The 24,731-nt window shown below is 39.2% G+C and overlaps 3 protein-coding genes across 3 annotated transcripts; 2 read left to right on the top strand and 1 right to left on the bottom strand.

Annotated features, from left to right (window-relative positions):
• The first annotated feature begins 5,024 nt into the window (after nt 1–5,024).
• LOC125473522 lies at nt 5,025–6,269 on the top strand. Its single transcript, XM_048576432.1, has one exon. It carries the CDS (start codon nt 5,025–5,027, stop codon nt 6,267–6,269), a length of 1,245 nt encoding a protein of 414 aa, XP_048432389.1.
• A 10,142-nt stretch (nt 6,270–16,411) lies between these two features.
• On the top strand, nt 16,412–17,779 carry LOC103939287 (acyltransferase Pun1-like). Its single transcript, XM_009349355.2, has one exon. It carries the CDS (start codon nt 16,412–16,414, stop codon nt 17,777–17,779), a length of 1,368 nt encoding a protein of 455 aa, XP_009347630.2.
• A 773-nt stretch (nt 17,780–18,552) lies between these two features.
• Nucleotides 18,553–20,917, bottom strand: LOC103939283 (protein GAST1). Its single transcript, XM_009349352.3, has 4 exons — nt 20,704–20,917; nt 20,077–20,139; nt 19,897–19,930; nt 18,553–18,856 (listed from the first exon to the last, which is right to left on the bottom strand). The coding sequence occupies exons 1-4, from the start codon at nt 20,773–20,775 to the stop codon at nt 18,675–18,677; spliced, it is 351 nt and encodes a 116-aa protein (XP_009347627.2). The 5' UTR covers nt 20,776–20,917; the 3' UTR covers nt 18,553–18,674.
• Between the last annotated feature and the right edge of the window lie 3,814 nt (nt 20,918–24,731).

The following is a 24,731-nucleotide window of genomic DNA, read 5'->3' as shown; positions in this document are numbered from 1 at the left end:
TGCTAGATGACTATGCTTATTCCGTAAGACACGCAATCTTATATATATATATGGACACAATCAAATCCTATAAGTCTTGAAGTTCCTACAATCTAGCAATTGGTATGTGCCGCAAGTAATCATAACTCCTAAGATGACGCAATATCTACTTCTATATATCCTTTAGGATTCTCCCAGCTTAGAACGAGGATTCTATCCTAAAAGGTCTTTCTCCACCACTATATAAATACACCCATCTAGGGTTCATCTATGAAAAAGTAATCTAAACACTTGAATTTTCTTGCCCACCGCTTAATTCTAAAATCATTCACTAAATTGACCATGGGAGAGCTTTTGGCCAGCACACCATTCCCTTGGTCTTAGGCTTGCTCACGGTTGTTTACTGTTTTGCAGGTTGCTTGTAGTCACGACAATGCGCAAATTTGGTTCCAACAGACCCTATCAATTAAGAAATAACCATCATCCTTTTCCAACTCAAGGCAAGCATGATTATCCAACGTATGCCTCCCACAATAATAACAAACCTCAAAAATTTTCTCGTAGCTTATAAGAATAGGGTGATCATTCTCTCTGACCCTCTTAAGTGGGAAACTCAAGTCAACCTCAACAAAAACCTTGACTAAGAGCCCATTCAAATGCAGAATGACATCATTCACTCGAATGATATTGCCTATAGGCTAAGTGATGACCTTAATAATATTAGCCTCCTTGTATTGCACCGGGTCACGCATAAGCCTAGCTCAAACAACTAGGTTGTTGTTGGTATTCATGTTGTTTGTACCATACTTAACCAATCCCGAAACTACTAAGCACCGATTAATAGTATACCGTCAAGGACCCACAAGACTTTTCCTCTAACCAGGAGGCCAATCACAACGTGACACATGTCGGTATCAGAGGCCAATCACAGCGCAACACGTGTCGATATCAGAGGCCAATCATAACATGACACGTGTCAATGTCAGAACAAAGCTAGAAACTCTCTTCTATAAAAGGGGATCATTCTTCTACAATAACCCCGAATGTCATTTGTACTAAACTATTCACTAAAACTCACTAAAAAAGAGCTTGAACCTATGTATTTGTGTAAACCCTTCACAACTAATGAGAACTCCTCTACTCCGTGGATGTAGCCAATCTGGGTAAACCACGTACATCTTGTGTTGTTTACTTCCCTATCTCTATTCATTTACATACTTATCCACACTAATGACCAGAGCAATCTAACGAAGGTCACAAACTTGTGTTGTACCAAAGTCCTTGCCGATTTTGTGCATCAACATTTGGTGCCGTCTGTGGGAAACACACTTATTCCTACTCTCTCCAGCTTTGTCAAGCTGGTTTCCACCATTCGCACACTTTCTTTCGACCAGGCACGCCTCTCCAACATGGGGAATGAAGGGAGCCACAGCACGCAGAACGACACCCCCCTCGCACTTAGTGCAAAGAAATGAAAGAAGGAACGAAAGAGGTTTGCTCTTTAGGCTAAAGTCGATGAGCTAGAGGCTCAGAACAACAAGATAGTGATAAAGAATGAGATCTTCCAGGAACAATATAAGAAGCTCTTTGGAGTGCTCCATGAAGCTAGGCATACTCAAACACACGAACTCATCGCCCCGGGGAAGTCAACCACCACCTGGGTACCCCCCAACACAGGGGATTACCTGCTTTCAACATGGATATCCTTAATGGGGAGCGAGTTACTTATCAAGGTGCTGATCAACATGAGACCTCTCTCGACCCAGCTGCTTCGACCTGAAGTAGGAGAAGTGGAGAAAGGCACCTTCTTGCAGAAGGAGTAGAAGGATCAAAAGTCGCTTATCGCAATTGTCGGGACTTCCTGAGGCAACGTCGAGAGAACCCTATCCACATAAGCTCGAAGGTCAATGATCCAAGGGTTTCTGAGAGGTTCGGTCCTCTCTCATGCCCCAAGCCAATTGCCAATCTAGGGAATGAGCGACATGTCCTAGAGGAATATGAAGGTACAGGACCCCCAAGCCAATTGCCAATCTCGGGGGCGTTTCGACAGGCTCACCCTGGAAGTCAGTACGGTGAGTCCAAAGAAAAATCCCATGCCCTTAACCAAGCTTTCCCACTTCCAAAAGCAAATGGAGACTTACGGAAGAAGGATCCAGCAGTACCTAACTCCACTCAGGACCCCCTTGTCCTACAACTTCTTAAAAAAGTAAACAAGTTGAAGGCCGAATGTCAAGCCGAAATACCTGACTGGAACCAACCTAGGCCTGGCCTTCTTACAAGGAGGATCCTCGACACCCCCTCCAAGCAAAGACAAAGCAGAAGCTTGGCTTACAACTGTACACTGGAAGAGAGAACCCGATTGAACACCTTAACATCTTTGAGTCCACCATGGCATACCGAATGCACACTGACGAAGAACGATGTCTTCACTTCCCCTCTACCCTCTCTGATGGAGCTCTGAATAGGTATTGCTGTTTTCCACAAGAGACGATAGACTCACTTGAGGAATTGAGGAAACTATTTGTCTCTCAACACATCTTCCAGACAGATCGTTTGCATTCCTTAGATGACTTGTACACTATTCGCCAGAAGCCAGATGAGTCACTACGAAAGTATGACGGCCGCTTTAGCCATGAGTATTCTCGCTATGCTGAGGCAGATAACAAGACCGCCCTTAAAGCCTTCACGGTAGGCCTACGCGACTATTTCTTCAAATACATGATCAATGCTAACACTTGGAAGACTTACTATGAGGTAATAGCACAGGCTTATAACCATGCCTCCGCCGAGGCAAGGACATATCAAGGGACACTCCCTACAGCCATCCCTTATCAGCAAATGGGGAGTGAAAGCCAAATCCAACCGAATGAGAAGACCTTAACCTTCCAAACAGCAGCGATGCTTCCCCCTGCCCTACCTAATACCTCACCAAGTTAACAGGCGTATCATTCTCAGGGCAAGAGGAAAGACTTTCATCCTCACCAGTCTCATTTTAATAAAAAAAGTAAGGGGCACTATCGCGATAACCAAAGGTATCGCTACGATAATACCCGCCCCCAGGCAGTCAATGCAGTGGGCCAAACATGTGTCAAGAATGGTCCTACCCCGAGGTATAAGACATACACACCTTTGAATGCCACATGCACGGCTATTTACCCCAGTATAACTCACTTGATACCAAAGCCAAGGCCGAGGGAGCCAGATTTCAAGTCCACGAAGAACACATGCATGTTTTGTGGTTACCACGAGTATAATGGCCTTGACGGCAAGAAATGTATCACCCTCCGTGATCATATTGAAGCTTTGGCACGTGAAGGAAAAATTGACCAGTTCCTCCTTCACCCTTTAAGAGATAACCGCAACCAACGCCAAGTGAAAGTGATATATTCCATAAGCGGTGGCATACCCATATCTAAATCTTCCAACAGGGCCATGAAAAACAACGAACGAATGTTGAAGCCTGGCCACCAAGTGTTTCACATGGAAGACATCAGGTGAGGCAAGTACCAAAAGCCTAACTGGGATCCAATATGTTTCTACCCTGAGGAAGCAAAAGGTATCATCTATCCTCACAACGACCCACTAATTGTGGAAGCTCACATATCTAACTTTGATGTACGATGAATCCTGGTAGACACGGGGGCAGTCGGTCAATATCATGTTTGCTGAAGCTTTCAAAACACTTAATGTAGATGAACACTTGCTCGATCACTCGGTTTCTCCTCTAATAAGCTTCTCTGGTGATGTCGTGCAACCTTTAGGGAGCGTACATTTACCCTTAACCATCAGTACAGGCCCGTACACAGCTACCATCACCACTAACTTCTTGGTGGTTAACTGCCCAACGGCATACAATGTCATCTTTGGACGCACAGGCATCAATGATCTCAAGGCCATGGTATCCACACATATGCTGTTGATGAAATTTCCAACCCCCTATGGCAACGGTTACATCAGAGGAGATCAACTTAGTGCACAATCATGTTACAACACTTCAGTCAAGCAACAACACTTGCATGCACCCAAAGAAACACTTTTTATACATGACCAAGTTATCAAGACCAACTCAGACAAAGCCAACTTGAATATTCACGTGGTAACAATCAACCCAACGATCCTCGAGATAACTCTTTCACCCAGCAAGCACAACCTATTGAAGAGTTGGAAAAGGTCTCTATCTCAAAAGATTATCCAGATCGCATAATGAAGATTGGCACCACTTTGTCACCACCCATTCGGTTGGCATTGATTTCTTTTTTGCAAGAGAACACTGAAGTCTTCACCTGGTCATACGAGGACATGCTAGGTATCTCTCTCAATATCATCTGTCATCACTTGAGTATTGATCCCAAGACCAAGTCGTGTGAGACAGAAACGAAGATCTTATGATGCTGAACGATATAAAGCAATGAAGGCAGAAGTTGAAAAACTCAAAAGCATAAGCTTTATTCGTGAAGTCAATTATCTAACATGGGTAGCAAATGTGGTCCTTATTAAAAAAATCCGACCAAGGAAAGTCTTTTGCTTCAAAAAATCTTGTGGAGAATGTGTATCGACTACACCGACTTAAACAAAGGATGCCCGAATGATAGCTTTCCCCTTCCTCTCATTGATAAACTTATAGACTCTACAGCAGGGTGTGAACTCTTGAGCTTCATGGATGCTTACTCAAGGTACAATCAAATCCTCATGAACCTTCAGACCAAGAACACATAGCCTTCACCACTGATAGAGGACTATATTGTTATAAAGTCATGCCATTCAGCCTAAAGAATGCAGGGGCGACTTATAAAAGATTAGTCAATTCAATGTTCGCTGAACAGATTAGGAAAAGCATGGAAGTTTATGTTGATGATATGTTAGTCAAAAGCAAACATGTCCGACCAACACATTGCAAACTTGTCTGAAACCTTCTCCATCCTGAAAAAGTATCGAATGTGGTTAAACCCCAACAAATACGCTTTCGATGTGGGCTCTAGAAAATTCTTGGGCTTCATGATTAGCCAATTAGGCATTGAAGCTAACCCGAAAAGATCAAAGCAATTATGGACATGAAAGAACCAGTAACCTCAAAAGACATCCAGAGCCTTACTGGCAAGGTGGCAACCTTGACCAGGTTCATCTCTAAGGCCACAGACAAATGTGCTCCTTTTTTCAAAGCACTTAAGGGAAGTAAGAAGTACATTACGTGGACCAATGAATGTGAAGCATTTAAGTACCTCAAGGAGTACATGAGTAAAGCCCATCTGCTTTCCAAACCTGAAGTTGGCAACATCCTAATTGTCTATCTATCTGTCTCAACTTCAGTAGTTAGTTCCGTCCTCATTCGTAGGGATGGTAATATCAAACGACCTGTCTACTACTCTAGCAAGGCTCTACAAGATGCGGAGACACGATACTCCAACATTGAGAAATTAGCTCTAGCATTAGTCATGTCTGCTCGGAAACTTTGCCCTTACTTCCAAGCACACTCCATCATCGTGTTTACCAATCATCCCCTTCGACAAATACTTCAGAGTCCTGACACTTCGGGGCGAATGATCAAATGGGCCATAGCACTGGGAAAGTTTGACATCTTCTACCACCCAAAGCCAGCTAAAAAGGGCCAAGCAGTTGTAGATTTCATCGCCGAATTCACTTATCCCGTTAACATTTCTCCTACACCTGAGGCAGCGGCTTCATCACCCCTGGAAACCCGAAAGGTAGAACTAACACTCCCAGTATGGACTTTATATGTTGATGGCTCATCCAACCAACAGGGCTGTGGAGCAGGACTAGTCCTGACTACCCCCGACAAAGTGGCAATGGAGTATGCTCTTCGCTTCAAATTCAAGGTGTCAAACAATGAGGCCGAATATGAGACCCTTTTAGCAGGCTTACGTTTGGCCAAACACCTTGGAGTTAAACAAATTAATATCTTCAGTGACTCCCAATTGGTGGTTAACCAGGTCACGAACAACTTTGACGCTAAGGATAACTCCATGGCAGCGTACCTTGCACAAACACATCTTTTGCTCAAGCATTTCCACTACCAGATCACCCAAGTCCCTCGAACGGCAAACAGTCATGCAGACGCTTTGGCTCACCTCACCTCAGCAGTGGAAAACAAGATTGGGAGAAAAATTCATGTCGAACTGTTGGTAACACCAAGCATCATGGTCGCAGAAGTGTGCAACTTGCAACAGGGGAATAGCTGGATCACCCCAATTTATAAATACCTTGTTCATGGCACCTCCCAAATGATAAAGTCTAAGCTAAGCAGATTTGATACAAGTCTACCCGCTACCTGATCATTAATGACCAACTCTACAAGCGAGGTTTTAACCTACCATACTTACGGTGCCTTACACCTGCGGAAGCAGAAATTGTCCTTCAAGAAATACATGAAGGAGTCTATGGAGATCATGCTAGGATCTCGATCCCTAGCACACAAGGCTTTTCGCCAAGGATATTACTGGCCAACACTCCACCAAGATGCCATCAGAATATCTCTCTCATGTGATAAGTGTCAACGCTACGTAACTATTCATCACTCCTCTCCCAAGCATCTTACTCCTATGATTAACCTTTGGCCCTTCGCCTAATAAGGACTTGATCTGATTGGCCCAATGCCTGCAAGAAAGGGCAAGGTCCGCTATGTAATCGTTGCAGTTGACTACTTCACAAAGTGGGCCGAAGTAGAACCCTTGGCAACCATTACTGAGGCAAAAATAGAAGACTTCGTATGGAAGAACATCCTTTGTAGATTTGGCATTCCTAATGCGATAGTCACAGGACAATAGGCGACAGTTCGACAACAAGAAGTTCAGGATGTTATGTTCTAAGTTCAACATCAACTTATGTTTTGCCTCCCTAACTCATCCCCAGTCTAACAAACAAGTTGAGGCCATCAACAAAATAATCAAGCGTACTTTGAAAACCAGCTTGACAAGGCTAAAGGTTATTGACCAGAATTTGTACCCCAAGTTCTTTGGTCATACTGCACTTCATATCGGACTTCAACAAGAGAAACTCCATTCTCACTTGCCTTTGGTACAGAGGCTGTTGTCCCAGTTAAGCTTAAGCAAGCAACGTTCCGAGTCCAGAACTACATGCAAAGTGAAAATGACAAACAACTCACCCTCAACTTGGATCTAGTCGAGGAACACAGAAACCAGGCTCACTTAAGGAATGTCGCCTACAAGCAGCGTATCTCCAACTACTATGACTCAAGAGTCAAACCTTGCTCTTTCAAAGTGGGGGACTAGGTATTGAAGAAAATACTACTCTGCGACAGAGTCCCGAGTTAAGGCACTGCTTAGCCCAAATTGGGATGGACCGTTTGAAGTTATTGGCATCAGTCGCTCTGGTTCCTACAAGCTCAGGAGCTCCGATGGCAAGACCCTAGGCCATCTATGGAACGCTGATCACTTGAAGTACTATTACAAGTAAACTCACACTGTATAAGTGTTGAGGTACGGTCATTCGGCATCCTATGTAATGAAGGCCATTTGGCATCAATTCAATGAAAATGTGATTTAGATAACTTGGTCTTAACTCCCTTACATACCTATCACTGAAACGCTCAGGTTTGAAGCTTCAACATGAATGCTTACAACATAAAATAAAGTCTATATATATATGTCAACATGACTTATATCCAAATAAGGGATCTATTCAAACATAACCAAACATTCATCAATGATAGTACAAATACTTGGCAAATAACATCAAAGCACACAGTACAAGGTTGCAAACATACACAAACAAAAAACCCTCAGCCTTATAACATGGCATATGCCAAACAAACAACAAACTAGTACATCTAGAGTACATGGCATATGCCACACAAACAACAAACTAGTACATTCAAAATACATGCAGAAAAAAAAGGCACTATGAGTCATCCTCATCTGAGGCCAAACCCTTAACAATATCACTCTGCGTTTCAACCGCATCGCCATCGCCACCATCCTCGGTATCTCCAGAACAATCCTCACTCTCTTGAGACTGCTCACCAACACTCTGTGAGGACGAAGGCTTCACCTCTTTGTCGGTACTCATTCATCTCATCACAGTACTTTTGGATAATGCTTCCATTATCATAATGCTCAAGAACGGCCATCCATTTCCTTTTCTCAAAATTAGCCGCCCAAATGCAGTGAGGTTAAAAGCATCTTAAAAGGCCTGGGAACCTAAGAACTCCTGCACGACAGTGTCCCTCTCAGTTGGGATACTCCTCTTTAGCTCAGAAACTTCAACCAAGGCACTATCCAACTCCCCTTTAACCTTGGAAACTTCGAGGATAGTTGTCTCCAACTGTTTCCCAGTCCCCTCCAGTTGTTTTTTGAGCCTCATGTTCTCACCATTTTGCCTCTTCAAACTCTTAAAGTGCTGATCTTTGAGGTGAATGGCCTCAGCCAAAGCTTTGCTTATTTTTCTGGCATCATTCACAAGCTGATTATTCTCTTTAAACTTTGCTTTGTACCGCTCGACCTCTCGTAATCTGTCGTCGTACTCAGTCATGACTTACATGACAAGATGATCCGGTCACGATCTGATTCATTCTCATCTAACGGCACGCCAAGCTCGTCAACAGTGGATCAACGTCCTGCCAAGCAATTATTGACATACCTAAAACTACTTGGCTGCATGGCAACCTTCAAATCCTTCCAATGGATGCTGTCAACCTCTTCCTTATACTTCCTCTTACTGCTGGAGCTAGGGTCACCTTCTTAGGTCAGTGGACTTCATGGTTAGAGGAAACATGGGATCGATGGTAGGAAGAGGAGGCAACAGTCGTCTCTCCTCCCCTGCAACTATGGCAACAGCACACTCGATAGCCTCAGCTTCAGCTCTCTTTGGGCAGTGATCTTGAAGACCTCCTCTTGCGACTTAGGTCTAGGGGCTGGCCTCACCCGGTGTTTACGAGCTCCCTTGTGAAACCAAATGTCATCTACGGGAACTAACATAGGTGCTTTCCCTTTCTTGGTGCTAGTCCCCCCCCTTTCTTGCTCACTTTCTCCACTGAACAAGAAAAATCAAAGTAAAGAATGCAACTTTGTAAAAGAAAGAGGGGGCTAAATAAAGGATACAACTTACTTGCTCGTCTCTGGCACTCCGACACTAGGGGTTGGAAACTGTACTTTTGAAACAAAGGTTGTAGCTTGCCCAAATGTTTATCCTCCTTAGGCACCTTTAACACCTTCTCTACATCAGCCAATTCCCGTCCGAACAATTTGATGTTGCCTCGAGTTACTACATGAAGGAAAATGTTAGACACAAGAAGAAACTACAACAAATAGCAAACAATGTGAACAATGGATACATTACAACCTACAGTCTGGAAGTGAGTAAGAACACGTCGCTCAGGTGTGACACCCCTAACATGCTCCCAATCATTATAAAGAAAGCACCAATGATTTTTCCAAGTGCAGTACGCCTTTTTCTTACCAAAGACAATACGCTCTCTCTCACTCCAACATGCACACTCGGCATACCCTGGGCATGCTTTCACTGGGCGCATCTTATAGCAGTAACGCCACTGATGGAAGGAAGGCTCACCTAACCCACATTCCATCTAGATAATATAAAACCCGATCAAGGTATCCCAAAAACCAGGATTGAGCTACCCAGGCGCATATCCAATGAAAGATAGCATCCGTTGCAACCAAGGGTGCAAATGCAATTTCACCCCTAAGGTCAACAATATTTGGGTATAGAACATGACATGACCCTTGGGCGATTCAGAGGGCAACTCTTCATGATATACCAAATGCATTCCTACACTGCGGGGGATACTACATAACTGCCTTAGGGCTTCAAGCTGCCTTTCGTTATCTAACAAGTTTTTCTCTAAAAGGTCTGTTGTGAACTCAGAGCGAAATATAGGTATGGCATCAAAAACAACCCCCTCACCCACTGACATGAAGAAGGAAGAACCAATATTGGCTAAAGTTTGACAATTGCGAAAATCATCCAACGTTTCTTTGGTACAAGACTCCAACAAAGGCCCTGAAGACTCCAACATTGCAAGCTCAAACCTAGAGCTAGAGCTAGGGGAGCCCTTATCACTAGGACTTCCAAACTTTGACATCTACAACAAACAGAAACAAACTCTATCACTACATGAAAGATCGAAACATAAGGAAGTTCCTAGGGCATGAAGAAAAAGCTTAACCAGTTCATCATGTTCTTAACCAAATACATGAACACTCAAACAATTCAACCAGAATAAAAGCATGCAATCTAGTGGAGAAAACTAGCAACCTGAAGATGATGCAAAGCAATGCCGGAATCCCTCTCAACTAGAGAACACTCTGTCTTCCAAAATTACTACAAAATAAGAAAATGAAGGCAAGTTAAAGAATGAAGACTTATCCTTCTTATATAAGTTCAATAGGACCAAAGAAATTTAAAATTCAAATTCAAACCCTGAGAAAGCCCCACATGGAAAGTCTTGAAACTTCCACAAGCTAGGGAATTTCAAACTTCAAATTTTCAGTTCCCCCTATTCCAAAAAAATAAAAAAATAGAAAAGGGGGAACGCAACAACTTCATCAATGGAAGACAACAACAATTCTCAAAAGCTTCACACACTCTTGATCAAGATAATGTGAAGCAAAATCAATTTATGTTGCCAACAAAAGCTTCAATAAGTGAAAGGTAACAACAAATGTCAAAAACCTCACACACTCAATTTATAGTGCCAACAAAAGCTTCAACAAATGAAAGGCAACAACAAATGCCAAAAGCCTCACACACTCTTGATCAAGATAGTGCGAAGCAAAACCAATTTATGGTGACTAACACAAAAGCTTCACCTACAAAGCTTCAACATCAAACAAAGCTTCATCAATGGAAAGCAACTACAATTCTCAAAAGCTTCACACACTCTTGATCAAGATAGTGTGAAGCAAAATCAATTTATGGTGCCCAACAAAGCTTCAACACAAAAACTTCACCTACAAAAGCTTCAAAACAAGAGCTTCACCTACAAAACTTCTATACAAAAGCTTCAACACAAAAGCTTCACCTACAAAGCTTCAACACAAAAACTTCACCTACAAAGCTTCAACACAAAAGCTTCAACACCAAAGCTTCACCTACAAAGCTTCAATACAAAAGCTTCAACACAAAAGCTTCACCTACAAAGCTTTAACACAAAAACTTCACCTACAAAGCTTCAAGATGTCACTACAAAGCTTCATTATGCGTTCATACTTATACTGTGCATCAACACATGTCACTAAACTCAATGGTCTAGTGTTTAAGATGAAAAATTTGCCCACGAATGTACCATGACTGATTTTGCATCACAAAATTAAGATCATCTCCATTTGTGAGTCCAACATCAAACCACTTCTTACCACAATGATTCACATAAAACGTGTTCTTGACTTTATTATTCTAGAAAAGACGAAACTTCCACTTCATAATCCTAGCCTTAAAGTGTTCTTGACTTTATTATTCTAGTAAACTTTTGATATTTTGCTATGTTATTTTAAGCATAACTGAAAGGTGGTGAACTAATGCATGAATGCCTAGCAAAGTGGGCCATAAAGTAGTGCCAAAACTTGTTCTCTTGGCTTATACAAGGAAGGGGAAAATTGCGGCAAAAAGGACAAGTGGAATTATGTGTTGTGGGCCTAGGAATTCTTTTAAGCACTTGTTGCCAAAAGGGACAAGACTTACCCAATTTAGAATGTTTTTTTATCTTGGAAAAAGCACCAACCACATCTTAGCGTAAATCCCAAACTAAAAACTACTACTTGCTTAGCAATTTTTGGCTTCCATGGTTTGTTGCTAAATGAATTGGTTGGCTTCATAATCTTAGTGATAAGACAAAGTAGATATAAGGTTTTGTAAAATTTACCATATCATTTTCCTTTGTTGTTTGGGTTCCCATAATATTTTGGGATGAGCTCTTAATAATTTGATTTGCACTCTCTTACATGGTAATGATAAGACCTTGGGTACCGTCTATTACTACCATTCACTGCTGGTAATGATGAGACCTTAGATTGTCCACGAAGATTGAGGATTCGCTTAAATTGTAAACAACCTTACCGAAATCAGGAATCAACCTTACCGAAAAAATGACAATCAAAGAGCAATATGCAAAACTTTGTCAATTTCAAAAGTTTATGTTGGAATTTAAACAGTATTATTACAAGAAAAGTAAAGGAAAAGAAACAAATTTACTCTACCTATCTTCACCACATAATATATCACAAAACATACTTACTTCATGATGCCATTTGCATGAATTACAGCTACTGAATTTGTCATAGTCAAAGAAATCCCGATGTGATCAGAACGTGAAAGGACCATGTGGACTTCCACATTCGTTGCATGCTTTCAGGGTAGCATTTCCATTACGCTCAACCATCCCAATCTGTGATGGTTGAGAGAATACAAAAGCTTGAGGCCTTTTTACTTCGAATCCCCACCGTAGCACACCAAGATCACACCATACACGTACATTGCTACTTCATGACCCTTTGAGATCGCCATCTTTAGAGACTCAATTTCGGATTCTATTATATTGTCTTGGAAGTAGTATCGCATCGCTAGCCTATACAAGACCTCGGAATTGCCAAAATCCCTGCATCTTTTCAAGAACATGGACACATTTTCATAGCTGCTCCATGAATTAAGCAGATTGAAACTTTCAAATTTGCTAATGTCGAGTGTTCGATTATGCAATCGTCTTGGGCGATTTGGTTGAACTTTTTGCAACTTATCTTTGCTGAAAATAGGTCACTAAAATAACGTGAAGCAACCTTCATGAGTATTTGGACAAGAAGCTTGTCCGAAAGAGATTATACAAACGATGAGGTGGTTCTGGCTTTCTTTATGTTCTGGTTTTGGATTAAAACACAATTTTTACGAGAAAACTTAAATAGATGGTTTATACTTCGACAAGAAGCAGAAGATTTGTATGGACCCAATAAGGTGTTAACATTGCCTTCAAATGAAGTAAATAGTAAATACAAATTCATGGATATTAACAAATACATTTACAGATGGGTTTCTGTTATTGATTACAAGTCCATGTAAACCCAATGCATGAATTAATAACAAATAAGTTTTAAAGATGGGTTTATGCTATTAATTACAAATCCATAGTCCAAATACATGAATTATATAGTCACTAATTCTAGAAATACTGCCCAATTGTTAGTTATATGCTATTGATTACAAATCCATGTACAAATACATGAATTATAAGGTCAGTAATTCTAGAATAATAGCCAATTGTTAGTTATATATTATAGACCTTCATTGTTCCGAAAACATCACTACCAAAAGCAAGTATCAAATATGAAAAGCATCACTACAAAACGCAAGTAGTATGTGATCTAAGAAAATGGCATCAAAGCTAGCAACTTCTGCTCTAGCTTCCGCTGTTACTTATGCACACGATATGCACACCACATGCACTCATATGTACACTATATTCATGATCTACACAAAACTGGAGATTGGGCAGGGAGTTGTTTCTGACATTTATAAGATACGGCATGTTATTCATATACTGGATACAATTACAACATAATCCACAACGATCACATATATAAGGTTAGAGTGATGGTCAAATATATGTGAAGAATTACCATGACATCAGAAGAATCATATGGTCACATATAAAATTAGAATGTAATCCACAATAATGGCATACATAATCCACAACAATCACATACACACTTATAACATAATCTACAACAGTCACATAACAAAATAAATATTAGTGGAACATCGGAAGAATCATGTGGTCTCAAGGATTGTAACAAGTTCCCTACAAGTTCTCTCATTATGACCAAGCTTCCAGCAACTCCTTTCTCTTCACCGCCTATGTACTCCTTTTCATTATCGCATGTAACCCACCTCCCACTGTAACAAACCATTACAGGTATTTCCCCTGTGTTATGTTGCACAAACTTGAAATTACATATAACATATATGCATCAAAACTAGTGAACATTCCCACTTGAAATTACATATAACATACAGCCATGCACACCATATGAACATAACGGGAAATTTTCCCCAAAATTCCCAAATTTGTATAATTGAATACTTAACAGAAATTGGAACATACCCAGCATTCTAGCATGTCAAAAATAAAGCTTTTTTCCACAACCTAGCCCCAACATGAAACACAAACCCTAATTGACCTTATAAGTATTAGTTCATCTTACAAACAACCCACATATCCCATAAATCATTGATATAGGACTTGGAATTGAACACCCTACCTTACTAGCCTCCAAAATCGAGCAGATGCTTGGGGTGCCGAAATATGTCTATCGAAGCTTCAATCGTCGAAAAAAATAGCAGTCAAAACGGAAAAATAGTACAAACGTGTTATCTTTAAGGATGGAAGACTTTGTTATGTTTGGTTATGGAAGAATAACACACATAGCTCACAAATCTGAGCTTAACCAACCCCAACCTCACTGTTCTCACCTCACTCTCGACATCCATGTGTTCGAAATCAGGGCTCAGAGTTTCGAGCTAAACCTAAAACCCACGAGCTCACTCTTTTGTGCTCTCTCTCGACTTCCCTCTCTTCAAAATTAGAGCTCAATAATCTGCTCAACCCAAAAACTCAGAGTTCACAATTTTCTCTCAACATCTCTTTCTTCGAAATCAAACAAATGACTCCATCATCTGTGAGTTTTTACAATTTACATGTGCGTATTTTCGTCATTTCACTGTTATGCATGGTGAGCATGGAGTGTACATGGTAGGTTTGTCCTATTTTGGTTCCAAGAACAACAAAATGGCCAATTTGCATAAATTTCCCTTTTTATATGAATTCTTAGATTAATCTCATGGCATATTAAGCTATCAACTTAAATATTTTTTGTTACACACAAATAAAATATTAATTGATAAAAACTATAAAAATAAGAAGAAAAAATAATGTTTCACATCATATATCGAATCTTTTCCATCTACAAAACCTATTCACCTCATCAAATATCTAAACCCTCCAATTTAATAACTTTACATCCAATTTCATCCATTCTTTTATCAATAATATTCAAACCCATTTAGTTACAAAGTACCCAAAATTGAGATTGTGTGGTTTCGAAAATTGGGATATCTTTTTCTTGAACGCGTGAACCCTTTTTCATATGAAATTTTCTGAAGACGGTGAAAATTTTGAAACATATACATCTCCCTTTTTCATGCATGAAAAGGTAAAAAAACAAAAAGCTCAAGAGGAGAGAAGGAGAGTGAACAATTAAGAGAGAGATGGATAAAAGAAAGGGATGTGGTGGAGAGAGAAGATAAGAGAAGAACACGGAAAGTTTCATGCGGTAATTTTTTTTTTAAATTCAACTACGTCACAATTATTGTGTTTCAATGTAATTGGATTCAAGTTGATAACTTAATATATCATAAAATTAATCTAAGGGCTCATATGAACTACATCATCCATCTTTTCCCTTAAAAAAATGTAACAAGTAGGCTATTTCCGTGTATAGACATCAACAATGTGAACTCAAGTCTTAATTAGATATCATTTCTTTATTAACTAGTTAGTTGATGCAAACATGATGGCTAATTCATTTATGGATCGTTGGGATAAATTGAATTATTAACATTATTAAGTAGGACTAAATAAACTCAATAATAGCTTAGGGGCCTTTTTTTGGCTACTCATAATAGCTAAGACGTTTTTTATGGCTGATAATAGCCTTTCTTTATGTAATTTTCAATTTTCAGTGTTATTAAGTTTGAGGCCCTTTCAAATACTAAATGTAAGTTACAAATTAGTGATAAAACCCACTTCTTTCTGGAAGGTGGGGATGTTGAACGTTTTAGTTGATGAATGAAATATTCAGAGAGATTTCTATCTCATATTTGTGTCTTTCTCTTTGTAAGAGGTTGCTGCTTAGTCCTTTCTAGTGTCTACGTTGTCTCCTTACACTAAGAGATAGTGGACCCTAGCTATTAGTTTTCCTTTTTTTTTTTTTTTTCTAGCTGCTGCACCCTGCATCATTAGTACTTAATGCTACATTGGATGCTGAAATTATGAGATTATATCTCATTTCTTAAACAAATTGTAACAACTAGACTACTTGCATGTATAAATTTATTCCATAGTGGCCCTATATATAAATTATGCTTGACCATAAAAATAAAATAACAATTGTTTGTGTGGGATGCTTCATATTGAATTCATAATTAGGTTAATATATTTTATAGTCAGAAAATTGATAGTTTTTATTCATCGATGTTCTCATCAGAAAAATAGAAATAAAATGAGCACACTATTCTAATCAAAGTCAAGTGCAAAAGGAAAGAATAGGTTTAGTCTCATTTCATAAATAATAAAAAAAAAATTAAGATGGAGCCAATTACTCTACATTTCATGTCATCCAATCGCCAATATATATAAACCGATGAACTGGAAAAAGCAGCAAATGATCGAGCGATGGTGAAAGAAATGAAGGTCAAGATCATTTCAAGAAAAACAATTAGGCCATCCTTCCCAACTTCTCATCATCACAAAAACTTCAAGCTCTCTCTTTTGGACCAAAGATATAGTCCTAATTTGTATGGCAATATGATCTTCTTCTACTCGTCTACCAGCAACTATGATCATACTTATGGTGACTTCAATCCCCATGCATTGAAAATGTCTAGCCACCTTCAGAAGTCGTTGTCCAAAACCTTGGTTCATTTTTATCCACTTGCCGGGCGGCTCAAAGACGCTGCTACCATTGAGTGGAATGACCAAGGGGTTTATTTTGTAGAAGCCCGAATGGATTGCCACCTCTTGAATTTTCTCTCCCAACCTGATTCCACCTTATTCCAGCACTTTATTCCCACCTCCAGTGCTGAAAACGAAGATGTTATTGTTCTGCTTGTTCAACTCACTCTCTTTAACTGTGGAGGAATTGCTATTGCAGTCTCTCTTTTACACAAGATCGCGGACGCTTCATCCTTGTGCACTTTTGTCCAAAGTTGGACGGCAGCCAGTACTGCTCTTGATCAATCAGAATTCATTGGTCATGGCCAGAGATTAGGTCAAGTGCTTCCTTTGTTCATTGGATCGACGTTGCTGCCGCCTTCAGAGATGTTGATCACACGCGCCGTGGACATCCCAGACCCACTTCAAAATTTCACCACTAGGCGTTTTGTGTTCAGCACCTCAAAGATGGCCAGTCTCAAGGCAAAAGCAGCTATTACAACTAACAACCCTACAAATGTGGAACTAGTATCTGCAGTTGTGGTCAAATGTGCTATTGCTGCTGCACAGTCCATATCAACATCGTCATCAAGTCCATCAGTGTTGTTCCACGCCGTGAACTTGCGCAAAAGAATGGTCTCTCCACTGCCGGCCAATACTGTAGGTAATCTCGTTTGGGCGTTTCCAGTGCTGATTGAAGAAAGTGATATAAAATTACATGAGGTTGTTGTCAAGTTGAGGAAAGGCTTAACGGACTTTTGCAACGACAAGGCTAATAGGTTTAAAGGCGAAGATGGTTTCGCCGTGGTTTCCGAATATCATAAAAAGGAGGTTGAATTCAGCTCAAGAGGAGTTAATATTTTTCGTTGTACAAGTTTGTGCAAATTTCCAATATATGATATGGATTTTGGGTGGGGGAAACCCACTTGGGTTGCTACTTCTATGGGCTTTAAAAACTTCATAGTTTTGATTGATAGTAAACTTGGTGAAAATATTGAAGCGTGGGTGACACTGGCAGAACAAGAGATGGCTATATTTCAAAGGGATGAGATGCTTCTTTCATTTGCTTCCTTAAACCCCAGTGCAGCTGTCCATGAAAGCCGTATGTGATAGAAGCATATGGTGAATTTATGGTTGTAATAAGATTGTTCATCCTATATATATCTTTGTGTCATCATAACTCTATAATTTATAGTTCTATATAAATGTCGAAACCAATTTTGATAGTTTTGTTAAGCAATAGAGAAGCAGCTTCTGGCTTTTCAAAACCAATTTATATTTGTAGTCCAATAGGTTATTCTACTGTTTTGCAGGTAGAGGCTATGGCGTTAAAAGCAAGCTCTAAATTGGCGACTTTCCTCACTCATTAATGATATATGGTACTTAATGATCTAATTTCCTAATGGTACCATATATATGTTACATAAATTGAGAAGCTAATATGATTGCAGAAGGATTTGCTAATATCGGACATCTTCAATCAGTCTTGTATTCGGTTTAGCAATTTCCTGTTAACATCATAACTAAGATACATTACTATTTGTATGGTTGAGGAATCTACAAAGGATTCTCTTTGTAATATTCTTTAGTTTGTGCACAATTACAAGCTACTCCTTGGAATGAAGGACAATTTCGAATTCAGTTTATTTACAAACAAGGAAGCTATAAGCAATGGAACTTTGAATCTCCAATTCTCCATATTCGGAGGAAAATTACCATCCAAGAAAAGGGAAAGAAAAGGGAAAGAAAAGGGGGACTTTTTACTACCTTAATTTAATAAGCAGTTGAATATTTTCCATAAACATCTGTAAACAACATATTTGATGTAACATGCAGAATTTTAAGTCTAATCAAATTTAAGTATACAATTTAAAACGCTGACATAAGCAATTATAATTTGAAAGATAATTGTCATTAACACTAAAAAAATCAACATGAACTTCGTCCTTTTTTATTTATTTCACTAAGGTTTACATAATGAAATTTTTTGTGTGGAATGGCTGGTTCAAGGACATTTGGGGCCTCCTCTCTTGGTCTTCCAGTTGTTGTAGCAAGGGCAGAATTGCTTGTTCCCATATGTGCCTGGAGGGACGCACAAGCACTTGGCACAGCACTTTTGGCAGAAAAACAAACATGGCTTCTTGTACTGTGTGTTTGAGCATCTTGTGGTGCAACGAGGACCGCACTCTACAATGTTTATCACTTAATCAGCTTCAATACAAAAAAAATATTTAATCTACCTTTTTTTTTTTTTTTCATTTTTCCCTTTTTTTGGTTAAAAAGCATTTAATTTTTAGAAAATTACACGTAAAGTTACATTATAAAACTATAGTTTAGAGAGAGATGAAGTTTTTTATTTATTGCATAGAGGGGCAAAATCTATCCACGTGGCAAGTTATATCATATACCTTTTTTATTTTAATTGTAAATTGTCTTTACATTGAAAATTTTACTCCTCTATGTTTCAAGATGAGTTTTTATTTTCTTATTCTCTCTCTCCTCTTTTTTTCTTCTCCACTCCTCTCTCTTCTTCTCTCCTCCTTCGTCTTCTCTCTTCTACTTCTTCTTCATACTTCTCTCTGCTCCTCTTCTTCGAATCGTTCCCTAGATATATGGGTGTTTTTTTCCTTATATGAAAACTATTGGGATTTTTAATTTTGTTTTTTTATTGTAGTATTTTCTGAAAGTATTTGATTTTGAGATTTTGATGATTTGGAAATTGGTCTTACAAAAATGCTGAAAGTTTGAAACTAATCTTGCAGAATTGTAGAATTTTGAAACTGATATTGCAAAAGTGCAAGAATATCGAAACTGATCTTGCAAAAGTGCAGGAATTTTGAAATTAATCTTGTAGAAGTGAAAAAATTTTGAAATTAATCTTGCAGAAATGCAAAAATTTTGAAACCAATCTTGCAAAAGTACATGAATTGTGAAACTAATCTTGCATAAATTAGTTTTTAAAGATCTAAAATCAATTTGAAGTTTTTATTAATGGTGTAGTTTTGGACAAGTATATTAGGGGCATAGCAGGGATTTTAAAATTTTGGTTTGCTTGTTTTTTAGGTAGATTTGTTGGGGTTTGGGCTTTTGTCTCTCCTTAAACTGATTCAAAACTAGTAAAATTGTATGAAATGTATTTCGTGTTTTTGTCTCTCTAGGTAAAGTTTCCTTAATATTTTAAATACTAATACGATTGTAATGTATACATGCTTAATTAGCATCCTTACCTTGAGGTTGAAGACTGCCTTCAGTGATTCCATTCTGAATTTCATAAGAGCAAGAGATAATTATAAACTTGAGATTTCATTTAATTAACAATCTAATATTGTAAAAAATGTATCTAAAACTGAGGCAGAAAAATCAGATAATTTAAAAAAGTTGCAGTCTGAAAAATATATAAATTTCACCATGGTATGGTTGTTACTGCTTTGGGGCTGCGGTGCTGGAGCTTCAGTGCCAGTGGTAGTAGCCTGAACATTTTCAAGTACACTGTTAGAATTCAAGCAAAGGAATAATCTACATGCATGTACTCAATAATTTTAGTTTAGTTTTTTTTTTTTTCAATTTAAATTTAACACCCAATTTCTTTGCGAGTGTCTCGGGATAGAATAATGTACATGCATGCACTCAATAGCAGTACTACTGAACAAAATATATACTTTCTTGTTTTCTGAATAAAACATTCTGCTTTGTTTTTACAATCCTACTGCAATGAAATTATCTCTGTTTCAAGTATACTGTTAGAATTCAAGCCAAGGAACTAACGGCAGGTTAAGATGGTCAACATGCAAAGAATTTTCATCTGAGTACAACTTACAGATCTTGCTAGTAGAAAGCAGGCATGTTATACAAATTTATAAAAAAATTTAATACAAGCGATATTCCTACTCTAAACTATATTAAGTGAGTTCAAATTTGAAATGCAGTGGGCTGACAACAACCCCACACTTGCATGACGAGGTGTATACATATGTGTGTGTATATACAATGATGCATATTTATCTCTAGAGGGAGAGAGATGAAAGATGGCTTACATGGTTCTCTACTGTTAGAGCAAAGAACAGCATAACAAGGAAGAACATCACAAAATTTAAAGCCTTTGCCATTGCCGGCTGTACCAGAAAAATAAAATTCTTGAACTCAAGAAGCAACTAGCTGCAGAGATAGAGAAGAGTGAGAATTATATGTTTTCCTCAACTGTGGCCCTGTGCGTGGAGGTAGTCATATATATAGGGCTATTTATATACAAGGGAGAATTCTGTGTATGCCTTTTGTATAGAAGGGGATCTAATAACAGAAATGTTTAGTAATAACAGAAATGCCACATGGTACTATTTCAGTAGTGGAGTTTGTTAGTATAGTTAGAAGGGTATTATTGTAATTAGGATATATGGCTATATAAGGGATTATATAGCTATTATTTTCTTAAGTTCAGTTGCATACATTTTGTCTAATCAATCAATACAAGCTCTCTTGTTTCTCTTTGCCAATTCATTCTCTTTCTCTGTACCAATTCTTCATCTTTTGCAATGTAGTTAATATGGTATTAGAGCCACCAAGGCTCACACCATGGATCTCGGTAGTCGATTCCTCTTCTACCTTTCTTCATTACTTTCTTTCGTTTTCGCGTATTTTCGTATTCGTAGTTCTTATTTTTTTGGTCTCTGGATTTTTCTTCCCAGGGTTTTGTGTTTAGTTTTGGGATTTTTCTACTGTGAAAAGATCCAAGCATTTCCATGGAGAACAAGAATCAAGAACCTCAATTTTTCATCTGGGTTTCACCTCAAATTTTGCATGGGGCTTTGAGCTTGAGCAAATTTTGACTGTGACACAGAGCTACTTGATCTCCAACTCCGAGAGCTAAACCTGCTTCCCTGGCTGGGCCAGTCGGACCTCCATGAGCCGCTTGATTATGTCGTCGAGCATGGCAGCGTCCATCGCTCCCTGCCACTGCGATGCCATTTGATTAGGTTCTCAGATCCTCCCTCGAACAGCTCGAATTTTTCCTCGAAAGAAACCCTAAAAATCCCAATTGCGAAAGAGGGTTGGTCTGATCCTTGGTGACCTTTCGTTCTTCCACCGCATGATTTGTAGTTGCTTGGGGATTTTGTTTTCGCTCTTCTACCGCATGATTTGTAGTTGCTTGGTTCTTGTGGATGATTTGCTGTTCTTGGTGAAGTTTCTTAGTGCTAGAATTATGGGGTTTCAGTAAAGTAAAGTTCTATGCATTCTACCTGTTTGTTGATTTGCGTCAGTGAGAATTTCTTTCTGTTTGATGAATTCCAAGGCCGATTGTCATCGTCAACTAGTTTGCTCGTCGGTTTCTTGAAGAATTGTTGATTGTGGAGGCTTAAAGTTTGGGTTTTGGTTCAAATTCTGGTGCATGTCAGGTGATTCGGTTCTTCGAATTCATGCATATGTCTATAATATTGTTGAGATGATTTACTGTGCTCTGGGTAGTGCCAATTTTTGTGATGCTTTCGATTTCTGCAAAATCAGGGGTTTTTGTGATAGTCGTAATCTTGAAATTTTCATATGCTGAAGTGTAGTCTAGTGATATGATGTATATTCATCCCAAGAAAGTGTCATTCCTTCTTGGTTAAGTAAGTGTAAATTCTGCAAAGTGCACAGGAGTATCAATCTCTTGTTATATCAGATTTGTTTTACTGTCAAAGAAAGTGTCAGTCTTTCTTGGTAGAAATCAGTATAATTTTTCGTTAAGTTTCATGTCAGCGAAGTGAAAAGAAGTGTCATTCTCCTTGGTTGATTTGGGTTCTTGGAGTGTTATTCTCTTTGGTTGATTTGGTTTCTTGGAGTGTCATTCTTCTTGGGAGATTTGGTTTCTTGGAGTGTCATTCTCCTTAGATTTGGTGCCAGTCTCTGTCAAAATTTAGAAGGGATAATTTGCATATACAATGAGTGTGTTACTATGGCTTCTCAGTTCACAGTCGAAAACTTGTTGAGTACGTTCAAACCAATATCAGATTTGATTGTATTGCTAAGCTTATTAATAATCATGAAAGCCTTGCAATCTTACAGATTCAAGTACAGTGAGAATTCGATCCTGCTCCAGATGTAATACTACTTGGTTGTGACAATTTGGGAAAGTAAGCACAGTGGGCATTGTCTCATCCCACCATAACCTCGCAAATGGTCTTTTTCAGCTGAAGAACCCATTTCTGAAGCAGATTCATTGGATACTACTCTTCACCACAACCTTTGTCATACGTTCAAAACGTCTTGCAGTTCCTGATTAGTTTCAGAGCTCTAGCTAGTTCAAACTTCACTTGGCTACACCAAGTTCAGCTTGAGGGGGGAGTAATAACAGAAATGTTTAGTAATAACAGAAATACCACATGGTACTATTTCAGTAGTGGAGTTTATTAGTATAGTTAGAAGGGTTTTATTGTAATTATGATATATGGCTACATAAGGGATTGTATAGCTATCATTTTCTTAAGTTCAGTTGCATACATTTTGTCTAATCAATCAATACAATCTCTCTTGTTTCTCTCTACCAATTCATTCTCTTTCTCTATACCAATTCTTCATCTTTTGCAATGTTATTAATAGGATGTGTGTGTCATATATATTGCCATGCATGACACACCCCGACCGAGATCAGGGCATGCTGGCCGTCACGTGGAAGTGACGTAGCCATGTGCACGTGCGGAAGCTAGTAAAAAGTAATATAAATGCACGAATAATTAAAAACTAGCATACAAAGTAGTAAAAACAAGTGCTAGCGTAAGTGAGACGCTAAGTTCAAAGAAATAAGTCTACAGCAGTCCAAATTAAAATGATGCAACAACAGTGCACCCGAAGGTGACCTTACATTGGTGAGTGTCTGTCAGAAATGCCAGGAAGCCCTCTGGGGAAACCACCGAACCTGCTAAGCAACTAGAACCTGGAGGGGCGCAAAACAAAAGCGTGAGTGGGCAAAAACAAAGCTTTTCAGAAACCATTTCAAAAACAATATTCTAACCCCTCGCCGTAAAACCTATATACTTCCCAGAAAATAAACATATGCTCGTATATATATAGATATGCCAATCAAGCTCAAGAATATGCCATGTCGGAACCTCAGAATGAAATGCAAGTGCTCAGGTATAAATCACATCAATAACACGTAACCTGGCAGCCGGAGTCACCTAACGTGACTTGTACGGCTGCATATATAAATATAGAGCTCAAATCTCAAACTCAATAAATGAACCTGCCCACGAGTCGGAACCACCTAAATTGGTTTATACGACAGGCCTGGGTGTAACATATATATACGCTCTAGTGCTACGATCACGTGAAGCCTGTGTGAATAATCGCGGGTCACCTACGAGTCGGAACCACCTAATGTGGTCTGTACGACAGGATTGTGCACCTAACTTGGATCCAAGCTGAGCGTGTGGTGCGGGAGGTGAACATCACGTGAAGGACTGTGCCCTACTCTGGACGGGAGCACTAACACCGGGGGTGCAGGTTATGAGCTCTCTAAGCACCTCAAACCACTACTGAATGCAAATATGAAATAATGCTTACCTGGCACTTGCCTATGCATCCACAGCACCCAAATATGCATATGTACATGTATGCAACTAATAATGCGCGTAGTGATGCATTAACAAAAAATAATGTGGTGCATGGCATAAAACAATTCAACCTTTTTAACAATTTCTGGGAAAATATAAGTATATAGGTATATACGGAAACCAAAAGCCCACTCACTGGTATGTGGAAGGGTCGTAACCCCCCTGCCTCGAGTGACCACGCTCGTCCTCGGGGTACGTCTCACCTATATGCGAAAATACTATAAAAACGTTAATTTTAAAGCACATAACCTTCCTTTCGTAATAACTTCTCATACATTGCTCAAAATGGACAATTGAATATACCAACATGCCCTACACAACCTCAGGATCACAACCATATTTTTAGAAAAAAATTTCACCGCTGCACGTTCCCCCACGCACCGGGCACGCGCAGGCACGTGCCTGGCACGCTGACGGCGTCATTCTGTCAGTTTTGACAGATTCCATTAACAGCGTCAGGAATATTTCGTCAGAAT

Source organism: the organism of the source record quoted next, unplaced genomic scaffold, assembly GCF_019419815.1.
Source record: "Pyrus x bretschneideri cultivar Hongxiangsu unplaced genomic scaffold, Pyrus_bretschneideri_v1 Contig9, whole genome shotgun sequence".
Lineage (NCBI taxonomy): Eukaryota > Viridiplantae > Streptophyta > Magnoliopsida > Rosales > Rosaceae > Pyrus > Pyrus x bretschneideri.
The sequence above is the reverse complement of the archived record's forward strand: the minus strand, read 5'-3'. Positions and strand labels throughout refer to the sequence as shown.